Genomic DNA, 22,194 nt, shown 5'->3' with positions numbered 1-22,194 from the left:
GAGATGGGTGCGACCAGATCTGTGTACCGTATTCAAGATGTGGGCATACCAAAGATTTATATAGAGGCATTATGATATTTTCTGTCTTGTTATCTATCCCTTTCCTAACAGTTCCTAACATTCTGTTAGCTTTTTTGACTGCTGCTGCACACTGAGCGAATGTTTTCAGAAAGCTATCCACAGTGACTCCAAGATCTCTTTCTTGAGTGATAACAGCTAATTTAGACCCTAGCATTTTGTATGTATAGTTTGGGTTAGGTTTTCCAATGTGCATTACTTTGCATTTATCAACATTGAATTTCATCTGCCATTTTGTTGCCCTGTAACCCAGTTTTGTGAGATCCCTTTGTAACTCTTTGCAGCTGCTTTGGACTTAACTATCTTGAGTAATTTTGCATTTTCTTCAATTTTTATCACCTCACTGTTTACCTATTTTTTCAAATCATTTATGAATATGTCGAATAAGACTGGTCCCAGTACTAATCACTGGGGGACACCACTATTTACCTCTCTCTATTCTGAAAACTGACCATTTATTTCTACCCTTTGTTTCCAGTCTTTAACTAGTTACTGATCCATGACAAGACCTTTCCTCTTATCTCATGACTGTTTGTTTATTTTACTTAAGAGCCTTTGGTGAGGGACCTTGTCAAAAGCTTTCTGAAAGTCTAAGCACACTATATCCACTGGATCACCCTTGTCTACATGTTTGTTGACCCCCCTCAAAGAATTCTAATAGATTGGTGAGGCATGATTTCCCTTTACAAATGCCATGTTGACTCGTCCCCAACAAATCGTGTTCATCTAGGTGTCTGATCATTCTGTTCTTTACTATATTTTCAACCAATTTGCCTGGTACTGAAGTTAGGCTTACCAGCCTGTAATTGCCAGGATCACCTCTGGATAGGCATCACATTAGCTATCCTCCAGTCATCTGGTATGGATGCTGATTTAAATGATAGTTTACATACCACAAAATAGTATTTTTATTTGCAAGTCCTGGGAGCAGTAGCATGGCAATGGTAATGTAGGATTACAGCACCAGCATCACTATATATTCCTGGCAGAAAAATTGAAATAGTGGTAGAAGATGCAATGTTCTCCTCTTCCTCCCTGCCACCACTGACCATATGCCATCAGAATGGAAAGCAGGATAGTAACATGGAATTTTGCTGTCAGAGATAAAAACCATACTCCCGCATCACCAGGAAATCATGATGGCATGCCAATGACAGAGCCCTGGTAAGACAATGGTATCTGTTAAAAAAAATTATTTAAGATAAATGTCCTCCCTCCCCGTTTGAAGACCCATCTTTCTACTACAAGACACTCTGCTCTCAGGCTTCCCTTTCTTCTCTCCAAACTCCTCGGTCTCCTTCTCTCTACATTCATCCTCCTTTGACTCTACTCCAAATCTCCTTTCTTTGCTCTTCAAACCTCTCTGCTCCAGTCACTTACAAGTCTCTAGCTGGGGATGTCAAACCGAGTCACAAACTTGAGATACAATGTGGTGTAGAAGACAAGCACCAGATTAGGAACTGAGGTACCTCAACTCTATCCTTTGCTTTGCTACTGACTTCCTGTGTAACCTTAGCCAAGTAATTTAACCTCTCTGTGCTTGGGTTTTCCCTTCAGTAAAAAGGGGAGAATATTGATACTTATTAACATCACAAAAGAGATTTGTGATCTCTGGATGAAAAGTTCTACATAAGTACTCTAGCATTGTCATTATTTAGTAACCAAGGTCATGTTCATTTTCAGGGCCCTGTTTAATTTAGCTATGGCCAAACACATTATTTTCAAAACGTGTGAACTATTTACTCCTGAGCTAAAATCTTATATGCCAGACTTCAGCCTAGGTGAGTTCTGAGAGTGAGTTATAAACACATAAAAATAGAGTTTATAATGGAATGCTGACAGATTTAACTATAGCTACCCTAATGGGGATCACTGTAATAAAATGAATGCAATCACTCATCTCATTTTACCAGATTTGATTGCTATGGAGAAGATTAAGAAACTTAACATCTTGCACTCCACTAAATTGCATTTTTCCCCCAGACTTTTTGGTGTGTCCTTTGTGATACCACTTACTTGTAAACATCGTCATTTTTGTCTCCATATTCAAACAAATGCATTTAATAGCTTTCATTAGCATTCTCTTCTCTATAGCACTTAATTTCATATCAGGCCAATTTTACTCTGAATCTTACTCAAATTAAAGCAGGGTTATTATGGAAGGTGCAAAGGTTCAATTTAAGTAAAATCAAGACCATTTTCTTTTGTCTGACTGTTTGTTTTGCATTGAAACAACAGCCTAATAAATTTTAATCATTTCAATCTTTTCAAATTGAAAGCTTTTCAAGAGCATTTTTGCACTTAAGAATATAAGACATGCTTTCTATTTCCATTCTTAAGGCTTGCATGGAATCATAGACATTAGAACTGGAAGAGACCTTTGCGTCATCCAGTCAATCTCCTGTCAATGAAGAATTGTCTCATCTAGAGGTGAATAGGGAATGAGAGGGTTTAAGAATTATACATTTCCCCCTGTAAATCGGTGATCATCCAACATCAATTATGGCATGCAGTGAAATCTGGAGACATAAGTTTCCCCACACCTAGCTTGTCAATCAAATCCCCAAACTGTAAAGTGCACACGAAATAATTCTATTGTTCAAATGCAGGCAGCAGCTGGGAATAGAGAAAGCTGCCATGCTTTAATTAATATGCTTTGATATTGTGCTTTCTGAAACTTGGAGATTGACTGAGCTCATTTAAACGTCTCCTTCCTGCAGTGACATTCTGTGGCATCTAAAATGACCTGCTTCTCATTTGCCCACCTGAGGTCACTAAGGACAACTAGAAGGGTTGTAAACAGCTCCCCTCATCTTATTAAACACCACCTTTGAAATGTGTATAGATTTCAAGTATGGGAGGTCATGATACCATTAGAGAGGTTAAACTGGAAACAAGAAAGCATGCAAGATGGTCACAAGATCATTTCAAGCTACACAATTAAATTAACCTATACAAATCTGTGCAGGTGGCTACATTTATATTACTTATCTGGGACAGGAGAGTGAAATCCAGAAACGGGGGGAGGAATTGTCAAAAAGGAAACTGACTTCTAGAGATGAGCAAATTCCACAAAGCATTGTCTACAAATATTCCTATTTTAAAAAATCAAATTTACTTTAGCTGGGATCGTTCAACCTTTTGTACTCACTTTATGTGAACATTTAGTTTATTGACTTTTACTAGCATGAATGCATGTGGAAAACAAATCTCAACGCTATGTGGAAACTAAATTTTAAATCCATGCTTCACAAGGTATTTATTCCAAATGGCCTGCATGGTCATCCAATTAGGGATCTGAAAAAATGTAGCGTGAATTATCTGACTAACCAAAACAAAACAACACCGCTCAAATGTCAAATATAAGTATAAAATTCTTGTACTGAACTGTTCACAATTTTGAAAAAGGATATCACATGCTTCAGCAAATATAATTAAACAAATATATCCAAAGAAACTGTGATCTGCTCTTGATAATTTTTATGCTAGTTTTGTCTAATAATTTATTCATTGTGAATTATTTGCTCAGCTATACGTATTTCGTAAGGAAAGCCTTATTATCTACTCTATGTCACAAATAAGGACTTAAGATTTCAGTATTTTTGCCTCTCCCTGTGCTATAAATTGCAATGCAGATTACAAAATGAATGGGTGAGGAATAATCCCAAAAGGTTTGTTATTAATATTTCACATGTGTATGGAATCCTTCACCCCAAAGGATCTCACCATGCTATGGAAACCATATTAATAAAGTACCTCTGAAATGCAGACACATCCTCTGTGAAGGGTGTCAAGCAACCAACACATATAGTGTTCCACATCTGTAGAAAGATGGAGACGTTTTCCCAAAAATATCAGTGAAAATCCCTACTCTCAAGAAAACTCCTTGAGATCTTTATTATGAATGGAGAGCAGATAGGCCTTTAATATCTGGCCTGAAAGACCTGCACACAAAGTGGTAATCCGTTTATCTACCTCAGAAGGATGATGTGTTGAGTTGAATCATGGGATTTGAACCTGAGATTCTAGAGGTTTTAGAACAAAAAACTTAGATCACTAACCTAGTATCACAGAGTGACACTGGCCCTCTAAGAGGGATCAGAGTAAATGAAGCTGTGACTCATCAACTGCCTCTTAATTGGGTTTAAAAGAGGGCATCTGGGCTATAGAGGGGGAGAGACCTGGTGAGTAAAGGTTGCCTTAGACCAGTCAGGGAGAGTGAGAGCTGCTCTTTTGGAATGATAATTTCTGAGCAGAGAGACTGGGGGAGTTCCCACTGAAAAGAGTGGGGATATACTCCTGCTGGAAGGGCTGGGGTGGCTGTCCTGCCAGAGGGATGGAAAAGGACAGACACCATCCAGGTGTGATGGAAGATGCTGTAATGTGTTATGTCAATGGATATGCTGTCTGGGGATTTTAAGGACTATTTGTACTGGGGTGATAAATGGACTATGTTTGGGGATTTAGAATTTGGACTATTCACACAATGATTTTGTAATAAACTAGCCTCAGGCAAGGGTATTATTGAGGTAAGAAAGCATGGCATAGACTTATGGGGGACTCTGAAGGAGGGAAACTGAGGTAGGTGTGGATGTTGTGCCACAGGAGGATGTTCCAGGCAGGGCTATCCTATGACATCTATCCTAGCTGACACTTTAACATGAACCGGGGGAAAGAATATAAATAGGTTTCTATTTGATCTGGGCAAATAACTGATTTTGCAATTCACTGGCAGTTCTTAAAAAAAAAAAAAACAGTTTGACCCAAACTGAATCTGAAAAATTTCAGTAAATTGGAAAAAAAATAGTCAAATGAAAGTTTATTTGCTACCCAAATATAAGAATGGCCATACTCGGTCAGACCAATGGTCCATCTAACTCACTATCCTGTCTCTGACAGTGGCCAGTGTCAGATACTTCAGAGGGAATGAACAGAACAGGGCAATTTTGAGTTGCCCTGTCCCAACTTCTCGTATTAGGGACACCTGGAGCATGGAGTTGCATCCATGATCATCTTGGCTAATAGCCATTGATGGACCTATTCTCCATAAACTAATCTAATTATTTTCTGAACCCAGTTATTCTTTTGGCCTTCATAATATCCCCTGGTAATGAGTTTCATGTGTTGACTGTGCGTGGTGTGAAGAAGTACTTCCTTTTGTTTGTTTTAGCCCTACTGCCCATTAATTTCCTTGGGTGATCCCTGGTTCTGGTACTGTGAAGAGGTAAATAACACTTCCTTATTCACTTTCTCCACACCATTCATGATGTTATAGACCTCTACCATACCCCCGCCCTTAGTGATCTCTTTTCTAAGATGAACAGTCCCAATCTTTTTAATCTCTCCTGATATGGAAGCTGTTCGATACCCCTAATCTCTTTTGTTGCCATTCTTTGCATCTCTTCCAATTTTAATATACCTTTTTTGAGATGGGGTGACCTCAGCTGCACTCCGTACTCAAGGTTTGGGCATACTGTGGATTTATGTAGGCATTATGCTATTTCTGTTTTATTATCAATCCATTTCCTAATGGTTCCTAACATTCTGTTAACATTTTTGACTACTGCTTCACATTGAGTGGATGTTTTCAGAGAACTATCCACAATGACTCCAAGATCTCTTTCTTGAGTGGTAACAGCTAATTTAGACCCCAGAATTTAGTATGTATAGTTGGGATTATGTATTCCAAAATGCATTACTTTGCACTTATCAACATTGAATTTCATCTGCCATTTTGTTACCTAGTCACCCATTTTAGTGAGATCCCTTTGTAACAATTTTCATTCAGCTTTGGATTTAACTATCTTGAATTATTTTGTATAGTCTTCAATTTTTCCCACCTCACAGTTTACTCTTTTTTCCAGATCATTTATGAATATTATACACACTACAGGTCCCAGGGCAGAGACCTCAAGAGGTCATCAAGTCCAACCCCCTGCACTGAAGCAAGACCAAGTAAACCTAAACCATCCGTGATTGGTGTTTGTCTAACCCCTTCTTAAAAATCTCCAATGCTGGGGATTCCACAACGTCCTTTGGAAACCAATTCCAGAATTTAATTACCCTTAAAGTTAGAAAGGTTTTTCTAATATCTAATCTAAATCTCCCTTGCTGCAAATTAAGCCCATTACTTCTTGTCCTAACTCCAATGGACATGGAGAACAATTGATCCCAGTCCTCTTTGTAACTGCCCTTAATATATTAGAAGACTTATGGCCCCCTGTCTTCTTTTCCCAAGACTAAACCATTTAATTTTAACCTTTCCTCAGAGGTCAGGTTTTCTAAACCTTTTATCATTTTTGTTGGTCTCCTCTGGACTCCAATTTGTCATCTTTCCAAAAATGAGGTGCCCAGAACTGAACACAGTACTCTAGATGAGGCCTCACCAGTGCCTCATCTCAAGTACTAGTACTAGCATCACATATCAACACTGAATGAAGATCCAATAAATAGCAGGGCTTACTTTGATACTCCTACTTTGTAATTGTCTGTTACATCACTATTAGGCCCAGAGGGGGAAAACGTCACAGCAAGACTGAAAGCAAGATTAAGAGAAATTATAGACTGCAGAAGAAAGAAAGAAAGAACAAATTTATCTGGGTTGCAAAACAAATAATTCTAAAGCTGTTGGGGACTTAGATTACATAACTAGGGTCAAGGACAGCCTTAGGCAAAAGCAACACAAGTGACCGGTTGGCCCCTGTAGTCGTACAGTAACTCAGCAACTCACAGTCTGGCCTCCCATCTGGAAGATTATAGCTGAACAAGTATAAGACTGACTCTGAGCAGTGGATTTGTTCAGATGAACAGCAAAGGAAAGCAAAAAGGGACCAAGCTATGAGCAAGAGAAAATGTTCCAAATGGAAAAGCCCCTACAACAAACTGCATGTGAAGCATGACATGCTAGGAACTAAGAGCAGGATCAGGCCTGGCCTTTCCTCGGTGCCTGAATGACTGGTCAATCTGGAAATAGGGAGGAGATAGGATGGGAAGAACAAAAAAACCCATAATGATTCAAATAGTTTGCTGATAACCATAGGTTTAGGGAAGTTGCCTGAGTGATAATGGATGTTTCTCACCAAGATAGGTGCATACTAATAGATTCCTTGCTTATTCTACCATGGGAGCACTTGCGGAGATACCCAATTTAGGAAAATGAGACCATCAATTCTAAGCATCATTCACAAATGTTAATTTATGCTTTAAAAGAAAACAGAAGGGTGACATCCCTAATGATCAGTACACCCATTTATTTTCAAGCTTAAAAGCAGTATGACCATAGCACTTATTTAATTTGGTGCAATAAAGGACAAGTGGGATGAAATTAATAAAGGGAAAATTGAGGCTTAATATCCAGGAAAACTTCCCAAGAGATTTGTACAACAGACTCCCTAGGAAATCACACCACTTGGGACTTTTAAAACCAAAGTGGACATAGCATGAGAAAATGCACTGTAGGGAACACTTCTTCCCTGGTAGGTTGACGGGCTGGCTGATCTAATAACTAGTAGATTATGATTCACCAAATCTGCTAGTTCTCTGGAAACCAATTGGTACCTGGAGGCAACACTAAATGTAAGTGAGGTATAGAAAATCATCATCAAAGCCTGATTCACGTGCTCACGCCTGTTGCTTCACTGAAATGGATCTATATTTTTACACTCAAATTATCAACTAAGGATATAAATTGTACAAGTGAGGAGCATCTTCCCTCATATTTTAGAAGTCACACACTAAAAAATTAAGTGTCCTTATTATATGCCATTATTCCATTCTGGGTTAAGATCTTCTCAGATCTCATAAATTGAGCAAGATCAGGGTAGGCCAGTTTGGGATGCAAAACTGGTGAGGAAGTCAGAGTTTCACAGGTGTAGAATTGGGGTAAATGAGAGAAGAATTGGGACCATGGTTCATAAAGTGCTTTATGATTATTCAAGATCAAAGGTGTCATGAACAAAAGGCATTTCAGTTTCCCACCTTGGGTAGTCAAATAAATAACAATGGTGCAAATTAAGTGCAAGGAGCATATAAAACACTACCACATTAGAATGGTAGTGGTTTTTTACACTTTGCACAGTTGTAAACACCGAGCACAAGACTGTGGAGAATCAGGCCCCACGTCAGGGTGCAAGTGAACACTCAGGCATATTATTTAATTTCCTAATATGTCCTTCTAATTTTCAGATCACGGCATAATTAATTTTTCAGTTTTATTAGAACGGTGCTTAATCTGCTTTAACAGTGTGATAGAATGGACATTTGTATGTGTATGCACACGTACATGTAAATCTTACAGTGATAACAATAGGACAGTAAACAGTAATAGCACAAAGTGTACACTCAGGAACAGTCCATGTCATTAAGCAAAAACACAATTAAGTAGTATTGGTCATCAAGTGATATAGGAAGCACTCCCGCATGCACACACTATTGAGCCATGTAGCTTTAAAAAAGAGGGGGTGAGGGGAGAGAAAAAGAAGAAAAACTAAACTTCAAGATCATCCTTCAGCACAACAAAATTAACCAATTCCCGAATGATTTCTAAGTGGTCCTACATACCGGTACTCAGTGTGCTGCCTAGGTACAGTGCGCTGCCTAAGTTTATCCTTAAATTATTCACAAACTCAATACATAATAGAACCACATCAACTCGCAGGCCTTGATAACATAAGAATCATGCCTTGAATATAAAAAGAAAAATAGGGAAACATCACTGATAAAGAGTTCATAAAAGTCCAATCACACTACTGAATTTACTATCAGATGGTCATATTTTTATCAGAGTTTTCCAGCAGTGTTGTCTCTTTTACTGAGTTACTAAGATTTAGACCTTTGTAATTTTAGCATTTATCAAGAAACTCAATTTTTAGAGATCCACAGGGGATTTTTGGAAAGAAATTAGTTTTAGTTTTCTTCAACAAAATTATTTTAAAAAGTTACTGCCTAGATTTTATTGTGGCTTATTAATTATTAATTCCTCTGCAGTATGGCTCACTTAAATAACATTTTTTACGATAAAAGTGAAATCAGGGTATGGGATTGGCTGCAAGCAAAAAGATTACTTTGTTGGGGACACTGTACCAGACAAATAGGATGCCAAAGAAAATAACAACAACAGAGTCAAGGTCAGGCAGGTCTAGAGGCCTACCACTGACTAGCTGGCTAGGCATTTTATGCAGGGACATGACCAGTCTGAGATTAAGATAGGAACAGACATGGGCAGGAGTGAATGGCAATGGTGCATTTTACCTATAAAGATGCTTTGGGATGAGAGGAAGAATGAATAAAATTAATATTTGACAGCTTAGGAGGTGGACATATGATAAAGGATGCTGGCCTCTTCTATAAAAGTGAGTATCCTAGAATCATAGAAATTCAAAAAGTAACAGCCTAGTGCTCTCAGTTACATTTTTCTAGTACTGTCTCCAGTCTAGCATTTGCTAATATTCAGTTGACATTTACTTTATTTCATCCCATTACCCCCTAGGTAATGGATAGCCCTTGTGACTCTCTAAATAATTCATTTTTAACCTTAGTTTATTAACGCCCTAAAATACTTGTAAATAGTAATGCCCCTTAGTCTTCTTAGTTGTTAATTAAACATGCCATGCCACACATAAATAGTTCTTTTAAAATTATTAGTGGGTTTAAAAGTTTTAAAATTTAGCAAAATTTCTCTCCCTGTTGGAGAGCTTTGAACTGGGATTCAGATTTCTCTTTCTTCACATCTATAAGATTTTCATCTCAGGTTCAGCCATGATCCTATTCACCAGCTTTGTATTATTCTGAATTTGGCAATACTGTTAAAGAAATTACAATGTGGAACAGTTCCCAGGAATGTATGCCCCATAACCACGGACTCTGGGGAGCACTGGGGTCCCAGGTGCCCACCATGAATCCAGGCAGGATTCCCTGGGAACTCTGTCTTGGATTTGCTAAAGTTCATTGAACCAGCAATGTTTTAGGCAAAACACTTTGGACTGCACGAGTAGCCCAATCGATTGCAATTGGGACTGAATGAACAGGAATACAGTAAGATATTACTCAGGGTGAGCGAGGTGGCAGAATGTGTTCAGAAATGATTTTCAACAGTTAACGCTTTAGTCGTAATTTGCCACAACCAACAACGTAATCAGTTTTTTTGGCATGACAAACATGCAGACTGCTCGAGAAGCAGGAAGCTGAAGTGCAGGAATTCTGTACAATCTAATCTTTTGGCTTGTCTTTTAATAAAATACGGATACTGGGTCCAACTAGTTCAGAAACTGTCTAGTTCGGAACCCTAGTTTGACCCTCAAATTCCTGCCCTTCCTTCTTCAGTCTAATTAACAAATCTGTATAAATCTGAACCCTACCTTATTTTTCACCATTACAAGAAAAAAGCATGCCCCAGAGAGGTACATGTGAGAGGGTGTACCCGGCCTTTGTGGACACTGCTGGAAGTTCCAGCATCCTAGTACATCCCATTCCGGCAAAGTGACAGGAAAGGAGCAACGAAGGTGGATCCTCCAGGTCTGCCTAGAGAGGCCTCAGGGAAGCAGCCCATCAGAGCCCAGAAGGCTCAGCTAAAAAGAGCTGCAGGGCCTTAGCAGGTCAGTTCCTTGCTGGGACCAGAGGGGCAGGGCCGGCTCCAGGCACCAGCCAACCAAGCACGTGCTTGGGGCAGCACCTTGGGGTGGGGCAGCGCTTGGGTTTGTTTGTTTTTTTTGGTTCGGCGGGGCAGCGCTGGAGGGGTTTTTTTTGTTTGTTTTTGTTTCCACCGGGCGGCGTTCGGGGGGGGCGGGGCTTTGGGCGGCACGGCGCTCGGGGGGGCGGGGCGCTTCGGGGGGGGCGGGGGGGCGCCCGGGGGGGGGGGGGGGGTTACGGCGGGGTGACGCTCTTTTTTTTTGCTTGGGGCAGCAAAAAAGTTAGAGCCGGCCCTGCAGAGGGGCAAGGAAGGATGCTCCTGTCTGGCCAAAGGAGTTTGAGAGATAACAAGAGGTTTTGTTTGTTTGTTTTTTTCCCCGATTTGAATGGCGGAGTTTGGGAGAGAGAGATAGCCGAAGAACCTTAACCCTGAGGTAAGGGTGATGCTAAAGGGGCTAGAATGGAAAAGGCCCAGAGAAGCAGCAGTAACTAATTGAATCAAGCAGGAGATGGGTGCTGTTTATAGGGTCCTTGGGTTTAACCCGAAGTAGTGGGCTGGCCTGGGTTCCTCTGCTACTGCAGGTAAAGTGGTATAAACCCAAGAAGGTGGCAGAGCTTATTTGGAAGCCAGAACAAAGGGCTGAATTTAAAGGGCCCAGAGTTGGGCTGAAGACCCTATCAAGAACAAAGAGACTTTTATTTGCTAGAGTCTTTAATACCCTGGAAGGGGTTCATTCTGACTTTATAATTTGACCAGAGGCCCAAGCTGCTGAAGACCCATCAAGGTCAGTCAGCAGCCCACAGGTGGCACCAGGGATGTGTAGAGGGCTGTGGTCCACATCCAGCAGTTTGGAGGTGCTCAGGAGGTGAATGTCCCATTACACCTAAATGGAAAAGTTTACCCCTCTCAGATTAATCTATTTGGTAGCCTCATTCAAAAGCCAATTGCTGCATTAAGACCAATAGGCTCTTCCCTCAACCACCCTCAATAAAAGAGCAATGTTTTGGGTTGGTTAGGCTAGTGTTAAAGCCAGAGACTTTGGGTCACTGACCCAAGAATGGTATATGAATAGAAATCAAATTGCTCAATGTAATGTCTACATCTGAAGACCTACCCATTACTAGAAATACCAATAATCAGTAGCCTGTTAAATTGGGACTTTTAATAAGATGTTAGACTAGGAGGCAGCTCTTAGTTTCTCTTCGCTGCTCTCATTCCCACTTCAGCCAAGAACACTTTTACGATTGGTGAGTGTCAAGGCCTCAAGAGCCCTTGAGAAGTTCCTGGAAAATATGATTTGTGGTACATGGCAGGTTCCATGCATAAAATTTCTTGACTGATTACAGACAGCTTTCATTTGACACATTTTCTTCATCAAATAGCACTTTAAGAAGTGAAAATAGAAGGGGGGAGGGCTTTAAAAGGGCAATATACTTTCAATACTCTTGAGCAGTTTGTTCTAAGCAAAGTTGACTGTTACCTTTTAGTGGTGACTGGTTTACTGATTGTTAATGCTTTAAAAATAAGATGAAATCAGGTGTATAGTCTTTACTGCAAGAAAGATATATGCCTCCGTGCATAGCAGTGGTTTGGCAATCTTAATCTCCAAAGACATAACGTTGATGTATGTTATGTTGCCAAACAGCACAGTGAGTGTTTAAAATGCTGTGAACAGCCCTATTGCCTCCACATGATACAATCTAAGATTAGATTGTAACTCAGTGACTGAATCCTTTCCCAAATCCTGCATAGAATATTAAAGCTCAGGCCATTTACTCTAATATCTTGAAGGAATGCATTTTTTTTCTTTTTGCCATAGAAACAAGAAAGCACAGAGTGGGGATATGCACTGTCGGCAACATGAAAGCATATCACCCACATCAGGCAATTCCACTATAATACAACGTCATCGTTTCTATTTTGATGAAAGCTTAAGGCTGTGCAAAAGGATCTGTTTAGCAACCATGTCTATGGTATCAGAACTGTTCAAATCTCAACTGATATATTAACCTAAGATCTATCCAGCGCTTCTCCTGCATCCTTGATGTCTGCCGTATTAATTTTGATGGAATTAAATGCACATAGAGGTCAAGGAGTTAATTCAGACTGTCACCCTTCTGTACTTTTTTCCAAATAATTTTATATAACAATCTGAGTTGATCTTCTGTTACTTTGGACATCTTAAAGTACCTTGCACAACACAGCCCTGCAAAAGCAGCTTCATGCAGTGATTAGTGCAACATACTGTAGTGTTAGACCTTTATTTCTCCTCTTACCCTTCTTCCCTACCCTGTCGTATCTTCCATTTGCCTGTGTTTTAAGTCAGTGCTGTGCTGCTAAAATTTTAACAAGGACTTCTTCAAATATTTTCCAGCTCCCTCACGAATACATCTGACCTTCCGTAACCAAAATACTCTTCCCACACCTCAAATTTATCCTCTATCCCACAAAATGTAGCAATTCTACATTCTTCCCCCACCAAACAGCTGCATCAGTGCTTTCACTCTCACCCACATCAATCAGTCCCTTTAACATGCCATGCTTCCCTCTCCCCTGCATTTTTCTTTCTTTCTTTTACAATACCATCTAGGGACCCCAAACAGGGCTTTGGCCTCATCACTGTACAAACACCGCAAGGACAATCCCTGCCCCAGAGATCTCACAGTCAGGGATTTAGGCAACACACAACCCATGAATAAGTTGACAGGGAACAGTAGAGACAGGTTCATTTACTTAAATTAGTAATCAGCAAAAGTCCAACCAAAGCCAAACAGCATCTCAGAGGCTCCCCTATTAGGCAGACGTTCCTCAAAACAGAGGTGATTGTAGCAGGCAGCTGTCCTGAAGCCTTTGGCTTGCAGGTGGTTGGTCACGTAGAGAGTGGGTCCCCTCTGATGGTGGAATGGGTGTTTGCTGGTAGGTTGGGGATGTACGCCCTTGGTTCTTGAGGTGGGAAGTTTTGTCTGATTGTGAGGAGTCTACCCCACCTGGTATGGGGATAAGTAGGGGAAGTAGGTCTCGCATTGCTATTAAGGATATTAGGTTGGGGGGTAGCTCTCCCAGGATGATGTGGAGGGCCCAGTAAACAAACAGGCCTCTGCTGGCTGGTATGAGGAGTCACCAGGAAAGTGGGTTTCTCCAGCTGGTGTGGACAAGTGAGTCTACACTGACTAGTATAGTGGTCAGGTTGGGGAGTGGGTGTCCCGTAGACCAGTGGCTCTCAATCTTTCCAGACTACTGTACCTTTTCAGGAATCTGATTTGTCTTGGATGCACCCAAGTTCCACCTAATTTAAAAACGACTTGCTTACAAAATCAGACATAAAATTGCATTATTACTGAAAAATTGCTGACTTTCTCATTTTTACTGTATAATTATAACATAAATCAATTGGAATATAAATATTGTACTCACATTTCAATGTATAGTATATAGAGCAGTATAAACAAGTCATTGTCTATACGAAATTTTAGTTAGTACTGACTTCACTAGTGCTTTTTATGTAGCTTGTTGTAAAACTAGGCAAATATCTAGATGAATTGATGTACCCCGTGGCAGACCTCTGCATACCCACTGATGTGCACGTACCCCTGGTTGAGAACCACTGCCCTAGATGGTAGAAGGGGTCATAGGAGTTAAAAGATGAGGAGCAGGTCTCCTATTGCTGGTGGTATTGAAGTGGGTCTTGAAGTGGGTCTCTGCTAACTGGTGGAGAGGGGAAGCAGGCTCCTTTCCATAAGTTGAGAAAAGACTTGAACTTTTCTTGGGCATTGGAGGGACTGGCTGAGGATAGTAGGGTTCCAGGCTCCATCCCACTATTTATTCTTCAGACTCTGGGCTGTCACTGGGTAAGCAAACAAATGGTGAGGAGAGAGACAGGCTCAAAAGCTCCTGGATTCTCACTCATGAGTGTAATAGCTTGGCCCTGCTCCTCTTGAGCAAAGATCTGTGAAACCCATAGAACTGAGCCAGGCAAGATCTGTGGACCATTTGTGACCTACTAAATCTTTTATTCATAGGATTATATATATCCAGAGATCTTAACACAGCCCTGGAGTCTTTCAGTGTGTGAAGAGACACGTCCATAGTTTCTGCAAACAGCTTTCAACCATCAAAAGGGAGGTGTTCAATGGTGTTCTGAACCTCTCTCAGGAACCCTGAGAGTTGGAGCCATGATGCCCTGCACACAACTACTGCTGCAGAGATGGACCTGGCAGCAGTGTCTGTGGCATCCAAGGATGCTTAAAGAGACATCCTGATTAATATTTGACCCTCCATGATGGCCTGAAGCTGTTCCCTCTGTTCATGTGGAAGAAGATCAATAAAGACTGTCAAATTATATTTGGCCATGATTGCCTGAGAGTTTGCCATCTAAAATTACAGGATTGCAAAAGCATAAATTTTTCATCCAAAGAGGTCTAGATGCTTTTGGTCCTTATCATACAGGGTAGACTTGGATTAGTGTTGCTTCCCTACTCATTCACTTCATCCGCCACCAGAATTAGGTAGGGCAGAAAGAGAATAAAATTGTGGATTTCTTGGATGGGATGTAATAATTTATCTTTCCATTTGCAAGTTGGTGGAATGGTATCAGGTGTTTGGCAAACTATCTTTTATTGGGTCCAGGAGTGCCTGCTTAATGGGTAGCACAACTCTAGTGGGTGTTGCTGATTGACTGGAAAATGTCAAGCAGTTTGTGATGTGAATCCTTGACCTCTTAAAGTGGTATTTGAAGAGCATCAGCTACCTGCTTTATAAGGTCCTGAGGTTGCTGAAAAGCATCAGTCATGACTAGAGATGGTGAAGAGATAGCAGTTTGAGGGGTGGCTTATTCCTCAAACATCTCCTTGTGTTGGGGAGCCAGTTAGGGAGGAGAGACTTGAACATTTCTAATTCCTTGGAACTAGTGGTCTGGCAAATTGCTGTTAGTACACAGCCCAAGGATCCCAGTATGGCCATTGCAGAGGCTCCATACGGGAGAGAGGGTGGCATCTGTGGTGTTGAGCACGAGGGTTTTCCCTATGGGAGTCAAAGAATAGGCTCCTGTATGGATGTGTAGGAGAACCCTGCACTGAGATGGATGAGACTGAAGGAAGATCTTCCTCCTCCTTGGCATCTTCCAACGAGAGGGGCACCAGCAGAAAAAGGGTGGAGAGTCCAGTGGTACTGGAGCGTGGGGTCTCAGTACTGAGAGGTATGTGGCAGCCATGGGTAGTGGAGATTCCAGTTCATCTGCCACTGATAACAGTCTTTTGAGATTCTGAATTCCTGTGGTATCGAGTGGAGGATTGGTTCTGACATAACAGCGTGTTTAGCAGTTGAAGCAGACGTACTGTAGATTTTGAGCATACCAAAGTAGGCGCCAATGGTGTCTGACACTTTGGTTTGCATGGTTGTACTGAGGATCCTGTCTGGGGAGGTACCAATGATGGAGCTGTGTTCAGTGGTATTGGTTTGAGGAGTGCTTATCCTCCTTGTCCCTTGTAGACAGGGCTCTGTTGGAAATGTGTTTCTCTTAAGAGTTCTGGGATTTTCCAGACCCACCAGTACTGGAGGAGGAGTCTTTTGCCTCTACACTGCTGAGCTGAGAGGTTGAGGCTTCTGATACCATGGACTCAGCAGGGGATGAGGTCTCTTGGGAGCAGGTTCCTTATGATAACAGTCAGCACTTCTCTTTTGGGACCCTTCATTGAGGCCTCAAGAGTTTTGCCCCTCTTAGGGGAGATCTGTGCTGAGGTCAAAGGGGAACTTGATCTGCCCAGAGACAGATGTCTGTGGGAAGGTCTTCTGACCTGACTCTGAAGTGGGTCAAAGGAAGCACTCCAGCAGCAGCTTGACCTCACAGTTCTTCCTTGCTTTGGATTTAAGAGCCAGGCAAAAGTTACACTTCTGGGAGACATATGACTCTCCCAGGCAGCTGACACACTTAGAGTGGCCATCATTGACTGGGATAGGCTCCCGACAAGAGAGGCAATGGTTGAATCGTGGAGAGTTGGGCATGCCCTGCCAGGAAAGAAAGGCTCCCTGAAGTGAGGGAGAGGACCAAAGTTAATCCTCACACTACTTATCTACTAACTATGTAACAACTATCTAAAACCAACTAACACTAAACTATAAAGAAAAAGTTAGCTCAGGCATGCTCAAGGCAGACACGCTAGGGCTCTGTCTTAGGCCAAGGTGGCTGAGAGGGAACTGAGGGCAAATGGATCGTGGCAGCCCTATGTAGCCTCAGTGCATGGCACAAGGATGTATAGGACATACAGGCAGGTCAAACAGGACACTGCAAACAGGAAATCTCTGATCAAGGACTCAAGATGCGCCGGTACACCTGAAGTGCATCACCCATAGAGACATTACTCAATGAAGAATTTTTAGCCCCTCTCCCCCAATCTGCTGCTGAAGGAATGGATCCCATCTGCGTTCAAGTCTAGCAATCAAGTTGCCTTTTCTAGGTCTATCTTTGGAACAAGAGTGGCTACAAATTTATTTTTCTTCTTCAAGAAAAGATTCCTTTCACATGGCCCAAAGAATAGCTCCGTTAACAAGGGAGCTCTCCAGCTCTTCTGTGCTTCAAGTACCATCAACTCTGATTCTTAGCATAACTGTAAAAAATACTTATCTAGACTCTCTTTCCTCCAAGGAGATTTAGTCTGTCTGATTAGAGACTTGGCTGCTTTCAACCAACGTAAGACCAAGGATCCTGTGCCTGCAAGTCTCCCATAGAAAATAAAGTGAGATAGGGGAATATAGTCAAGCTCTGGATATCTACTTGCAGGAAGGCCAGTTCAAGTTCTGACCATTCTAGGCAGCCAAAACATTATTTCAGTCAGAGCCAGATCTAGTAACACACTGCTCCAGATCAAAAGAAAACCTACTGCCCTGTGAAATATTTTAATAACGGTTTACAATGATCCTACAGAAATAGGCTGAACGCTAGATACCATGGGATACTAAATATAACAACACTTCATTCTTTAACCGTTCATTCCAGGATCTCAAAGCAGTTTGCAATGGTTAGCTGATTCAGGCCGCACGCCACCCTGTAAAGCGGAGTACAGTTATTCCCATTATACAAATGGGGAAACAGACCTGGAGAGGCCATTGCCTATCCTTTTAAATGCCCACTAACTTGAGGTGATGACATTTTTGACACACATAGAGCATTCACAAAGGCTGAGCACCTACCAATCCCTTGTGTCTTCAGTTGGCACTGTGGATGCTCAGCACGTCTGAAAATCATATCTAGGAGCACTAGCTCAGGCCACCCAAAATTATTGACCACCTGTGATAATTTAGACCTAAATGGCTATCATATAGAAACTCAGTGGTAGAGCCATAACCAAATCCAGGTCTCTTGATGACCAATATCCTGTTCTCACCACCATAGTATACTTCCTCCCAGGTATTTCAAAAAAGAGCTACAGAAATTAAGGCTACAAATGCCAATAAGTTGTATAATGGATTCTTGTCAGTGGGGAAAAAAAAGACCTAAACTGAAAAACAAATTATGCACATTTTACATCCCACAGAGGTTCAGGATTTTATTTTTTCTAAGGCTGAATTAACTCAGAAAGCAGTTAATTTCCAACTTCAAAGATTTTTTCTTGTTTTGAAGACAATAAATATGCAGCAAATATCTCACAGCAACAACGAGCTGATTAGACAGATTTAAACAAGAATAGTCGCTTGTCAGAAATAAATTACTGTAGCAGAATGTCATGTCTGGCTTTATTTTATTTATTTTGGGGGGGGGGGCGGGAACCAGACCACACATTTCTGCCAGAAGAATATCTCCCTGTATTTTAATGCTTCTTTAAAATTGTTCTCACAAGACAATGTTTCCAGCAGTTCAAAGGACAGAAGAGTTATTCCTACCTGCTACAGTGACTTTAGCTGTCCGACTGATGATAGCCCCAATGCCTTCTAAAGAGGCCTCACACTGGTAGAGACCCTCATCTGGCTTATGGTGCCTGGAATGGACTATACTTTGTATCAAGAGGGAACCATTGGCCATCTGCTGTCTCCTTTCATCCACTGCCAGGTTTAAGAAGACTGCATCTTTCTTCCACTTGATGACAGGAATTCCTTGATCAGACTCCACTGTGCAATTCAGCAGCACATTACTTCCGCGCATGGTGACAGCATCTGAAGGCTCAGTCAGGAACCGCAATGATGTAAAACCCTTAACTTGTGAACCTAGAATAAGAAAAGCTTGGTTATTCATTCACGTACAGGAAGATAGATGCCAGTTCTGGTGCATTAACTCATTGAAGAGCACGAACACAAAATCCCAGAAGACACTTTGGGTGCCCGGTGAACATTCTGAGAATTAATTTAATTAAAAATACCATGTCTCAGCAAATTGACTGAAGGAAAACCAAGATGAATATTTTGGTGCCATCGATTCAAATACAATATTTACAAAAGGGAGACAAATATGTAAACAAAGTAAAATACCTCTAACTGCGCCCCCCTCCCCTCATTATTTCAAGAAATAAGCCCCAATGTGTTCAATTTTCTCTAGTGCAGTGGATCAGTACAAAGCCTATGCATTGTTTCAGTACCATTTTGAGGGTATAAATGGAATTTACTCTAATTGGCTCATAGGGCTTGTGCTGGACCCCTGCACAGAGCTGAATTTCACCATGAGAAGTTTGCAAATAGCACTTGGGTGGCTTTGTATTTATGAGCAACGTTCAGAGGAGATTAGACAAATCCAGAGTCTAGCCATCTTTTGGAAGTGCTGCCAAATCTTTGTATATGATGAAGCTTTTCTCCCTGAACCAGAATGACACTCACATCTGTAGTAGGAAGAGAGCCTGAGACATAAGCCCTTATATCAGAGGCCTGGTTTGAGGCCGGACCTGCTCACAGAATTTGGCAAGAGCAGGGCTGATATTGCAGAAAAAACACATTCCTAACAAGTGCTCGTCACAGAGTGCTCATGCAAACACATGCCAATATCCAGTGGTACCAGAACATCCCGATATCAAGGATGGTACACAAACATTACCCAAGGATAACAGGAACACACTGACCCATCCTAAAAGATAAGGTCAGGATGATAGTACGTAATAGAGATGTTTTGATCAAACCAACATGTACAAGATGGGTGATAACTAGCAACGTAAGGGGGCAGTAACTAACTAGGTCAAAGGGGCAGTACTAACTTGTTTGTATCGGGGTATAAAGATGCATCTCAGAGGGAGTGTCTTTGTCTGGCCATAGGGAGGAATGGAAAGTCCTGCCGTTCACAGAGCTGGTCCATTGTTATGGGCATACGTGTATTAGTGGTCTGGTAGAGTCTGCGGGATACTAGTACCATGCTTTGTCAACAATACACCTGGCTGGGTGCCCTCGTCCCTTAATGGATCTTGTGGTCATTGGGTGGTTCGCTTGAGGTCTGCAATGCCAGCTGTCTGCGCAGGGCTGGGGCGGCACACAGAGGGAACACACACACACACACACACACAGCTATCAACATCTAACCACAACATTCTCAAAAGCACCTCCTCTTAACTTCTTTTCCATTCCTCTGCAATATAGAGAGAAATGGATGAGATACTGAAGTCCCTTGGGTGCCAGCTGAGCAGGTGTCACAGCAGCAGCCATGACAGACTATTCTTACAGCATAAATGTGTCACATCACAGTAGGGCATCAAGAATGCATGACAGGGCTGCAAAATGCAGAGTCTAGGCCCCTTTGCAGCCCTGCACAGTTAGGAGGCAATGGAGAAGAAGATGGAGTGAGAGACTTCCATGGAGAGCCCATGATATGAATATAAACCTTCACTGCTAAAGACTAGAAAACTGTTAAGATGCTTAAGAACTAGTGGATTTTATTACATACTCTAATAGCACAATAAAAGGAAAGGAAATGGGCCCAATTCTGATTTTCTATTGGATTGCCCCTTTTCCAGTCATTTACACCTGTGCAAAGTGCATGCAAATTGGATTCTGATTTGGTAGCATTTTATATGCACTTTCCACAAATGTAAATTACTAGACTATGGTCCAGGCTGTGGAGAATCAGACCCTATAACTTCCATTGATTGCTAAATGATATCAGAGAGTCAAAACTTACAGGACCTTGCATGTCTTTAAAGCTGCTGTCTGTGAATGGAAAGGAGGCCGATATTTTCTGTTAAGCAAACCTTGTCCTCAACCTTTCTTCCATGGATATGCTATATATAGCACTCCTAGCTGTTAAGGGCTGGGTTGACAGCATCACCTTAAACAGCTTGCCTCCAGCATGTGATATTTCCAGCCCCTTCCCAGCTACCATCCTCCTCTCCATATTACCTTCTCTCTGGCCACGTTCTAAAGGAAGAACAAAATTAATTGACTGGCAAAAGATGTATCCAAGGCCTGATCCTGATCTCGCTCACATTGGTTTAATCTCACCTGAAGTCAATGGAGCTACACTGGTTTCAGTAACCTAAGGGGCTGCTAACAAGGAGTTTCGCAAGGGAGTTCTCCAGGTGAAGGAGGAGCAATACAGCACCCTTTTGGGGTAAGTGACTGTCTGTAGTGTGTGTTTGTTTGTGTTTGGGGGTTACTTGCTGTGTGCTGAGCTTGTGTTTGTCAGTCTGTTTGTTCGGTTGGTTGTTTGAAGGACCGTGTGCTGTGGCTGGCAGTTGGAAGCTGTGAGCTTCAAAGGAAGGTTTGAAAGCTAGAAGCCTCTGGTAAGTGGCTGAGCCTTAATCAGTGGGCGGGGCATTCATACAGGCCAGGGCTTTATAAAGCAGCGCACAAGCGACTAGGGAGCTTTTGCGAACAGGGGCTGCTAACAGGGAGTTTCGCAAGGGAGTTTGGAAGGGGAGTGGGAAGGGGGCGAGGGTCCCTTGCCGGTTCTATCTGTTTTCCCTTTATTCCCCTTAAAACCTAAACTTCTTGCTTAAACAACCCTTTCAGCGGACAGGGGGCTGCAGACGGGAGTTTGACAGAGGGAAGCTTACGATGGTTAGGAAGACCCGCAACACCTGTGCCAGCACTGCTTCTGTCTCCTCCACCTGCGCCTGTAGCCAGACAGAGCGCCTGAGCATGGATGCTTCTACCCAGATCCTGGTGTGGTTTTGCAGAGACTGTAACTTGCAATTTCCACTTACTGATATCCAGGCTGGGGGGACCATCCAATGTGAAAGGTGCCTGCTGGTGGAATCTCTCAGGCAGCAGGTGGGAGAGCTACAGGAGGAGGTGGCTAGGTTGAGGAGCATCCGAATCCACGAGCAATTCCTGGACAGTGTCCATGTGGAGATAGCTGAGGTAGCTGTCCCAGTACACAGGACTGCTGATACACCACTGGTGGAGGAGGAGATGGCTCAGGCTGGACACTGGCAGCTGGTTACTTCTGGCAGCAGGCAGTGCTCCACCCCTGCTCCGAACCCTCCCGCCGCGGTAATAGGTAACCGTTATGCTCTTCTTGATACAGGAAAGAAAGAATCATAAGGAGGAGGGAGAAAACTTGTTCACCTTAGCCTCTGAGGATA

General features: G+C 42.0%; 1 protein-coding gene across 1 annotated transcript in view; it reads right to left on the bottom strand.

Annotated features, from left to right (window-relative positions):
* DCC (DCC netrin 1 receptor) overlaps positions 1 to 22,194 on the bottom strand; it is a 902,832-nt gene that overhangs the window by 572,358 nt on the left and 308,280 nt on the right. Inside the window, exon 2 of the mRNA XM_026649009.1 lies at positions 18,581 to 18,901. Within this exon, the coding sequence (XP_026504794.1) occupies positions 18,581 to 18,901 (321 nt within the window). The remainder of the gene's footprint in view (positions 1 to 18,580; positions 18,902 to 22,194) is intronic.

The sequence above is a fragment of the Terrapene carolina genome, unplaced genomic scaffold (assembly GCF_002925995.2).
Source record: "Terrapene carolina triunguis isolate 2854851 unplaced genomic scaffold, T_m_triunguis-2.0 Scaffold69, whole genome shotgun sequence".
Taxonomy (NCBI): Eukaryota; Metazoa; Chordata; order Testudines; family Emydidae; genus Terrapene; species Terrapene triunguis.
Note: the sequence above shows the minus strand (reverse complement) of the source record. Positions and strands in the feature narration are given on the sequence as shown.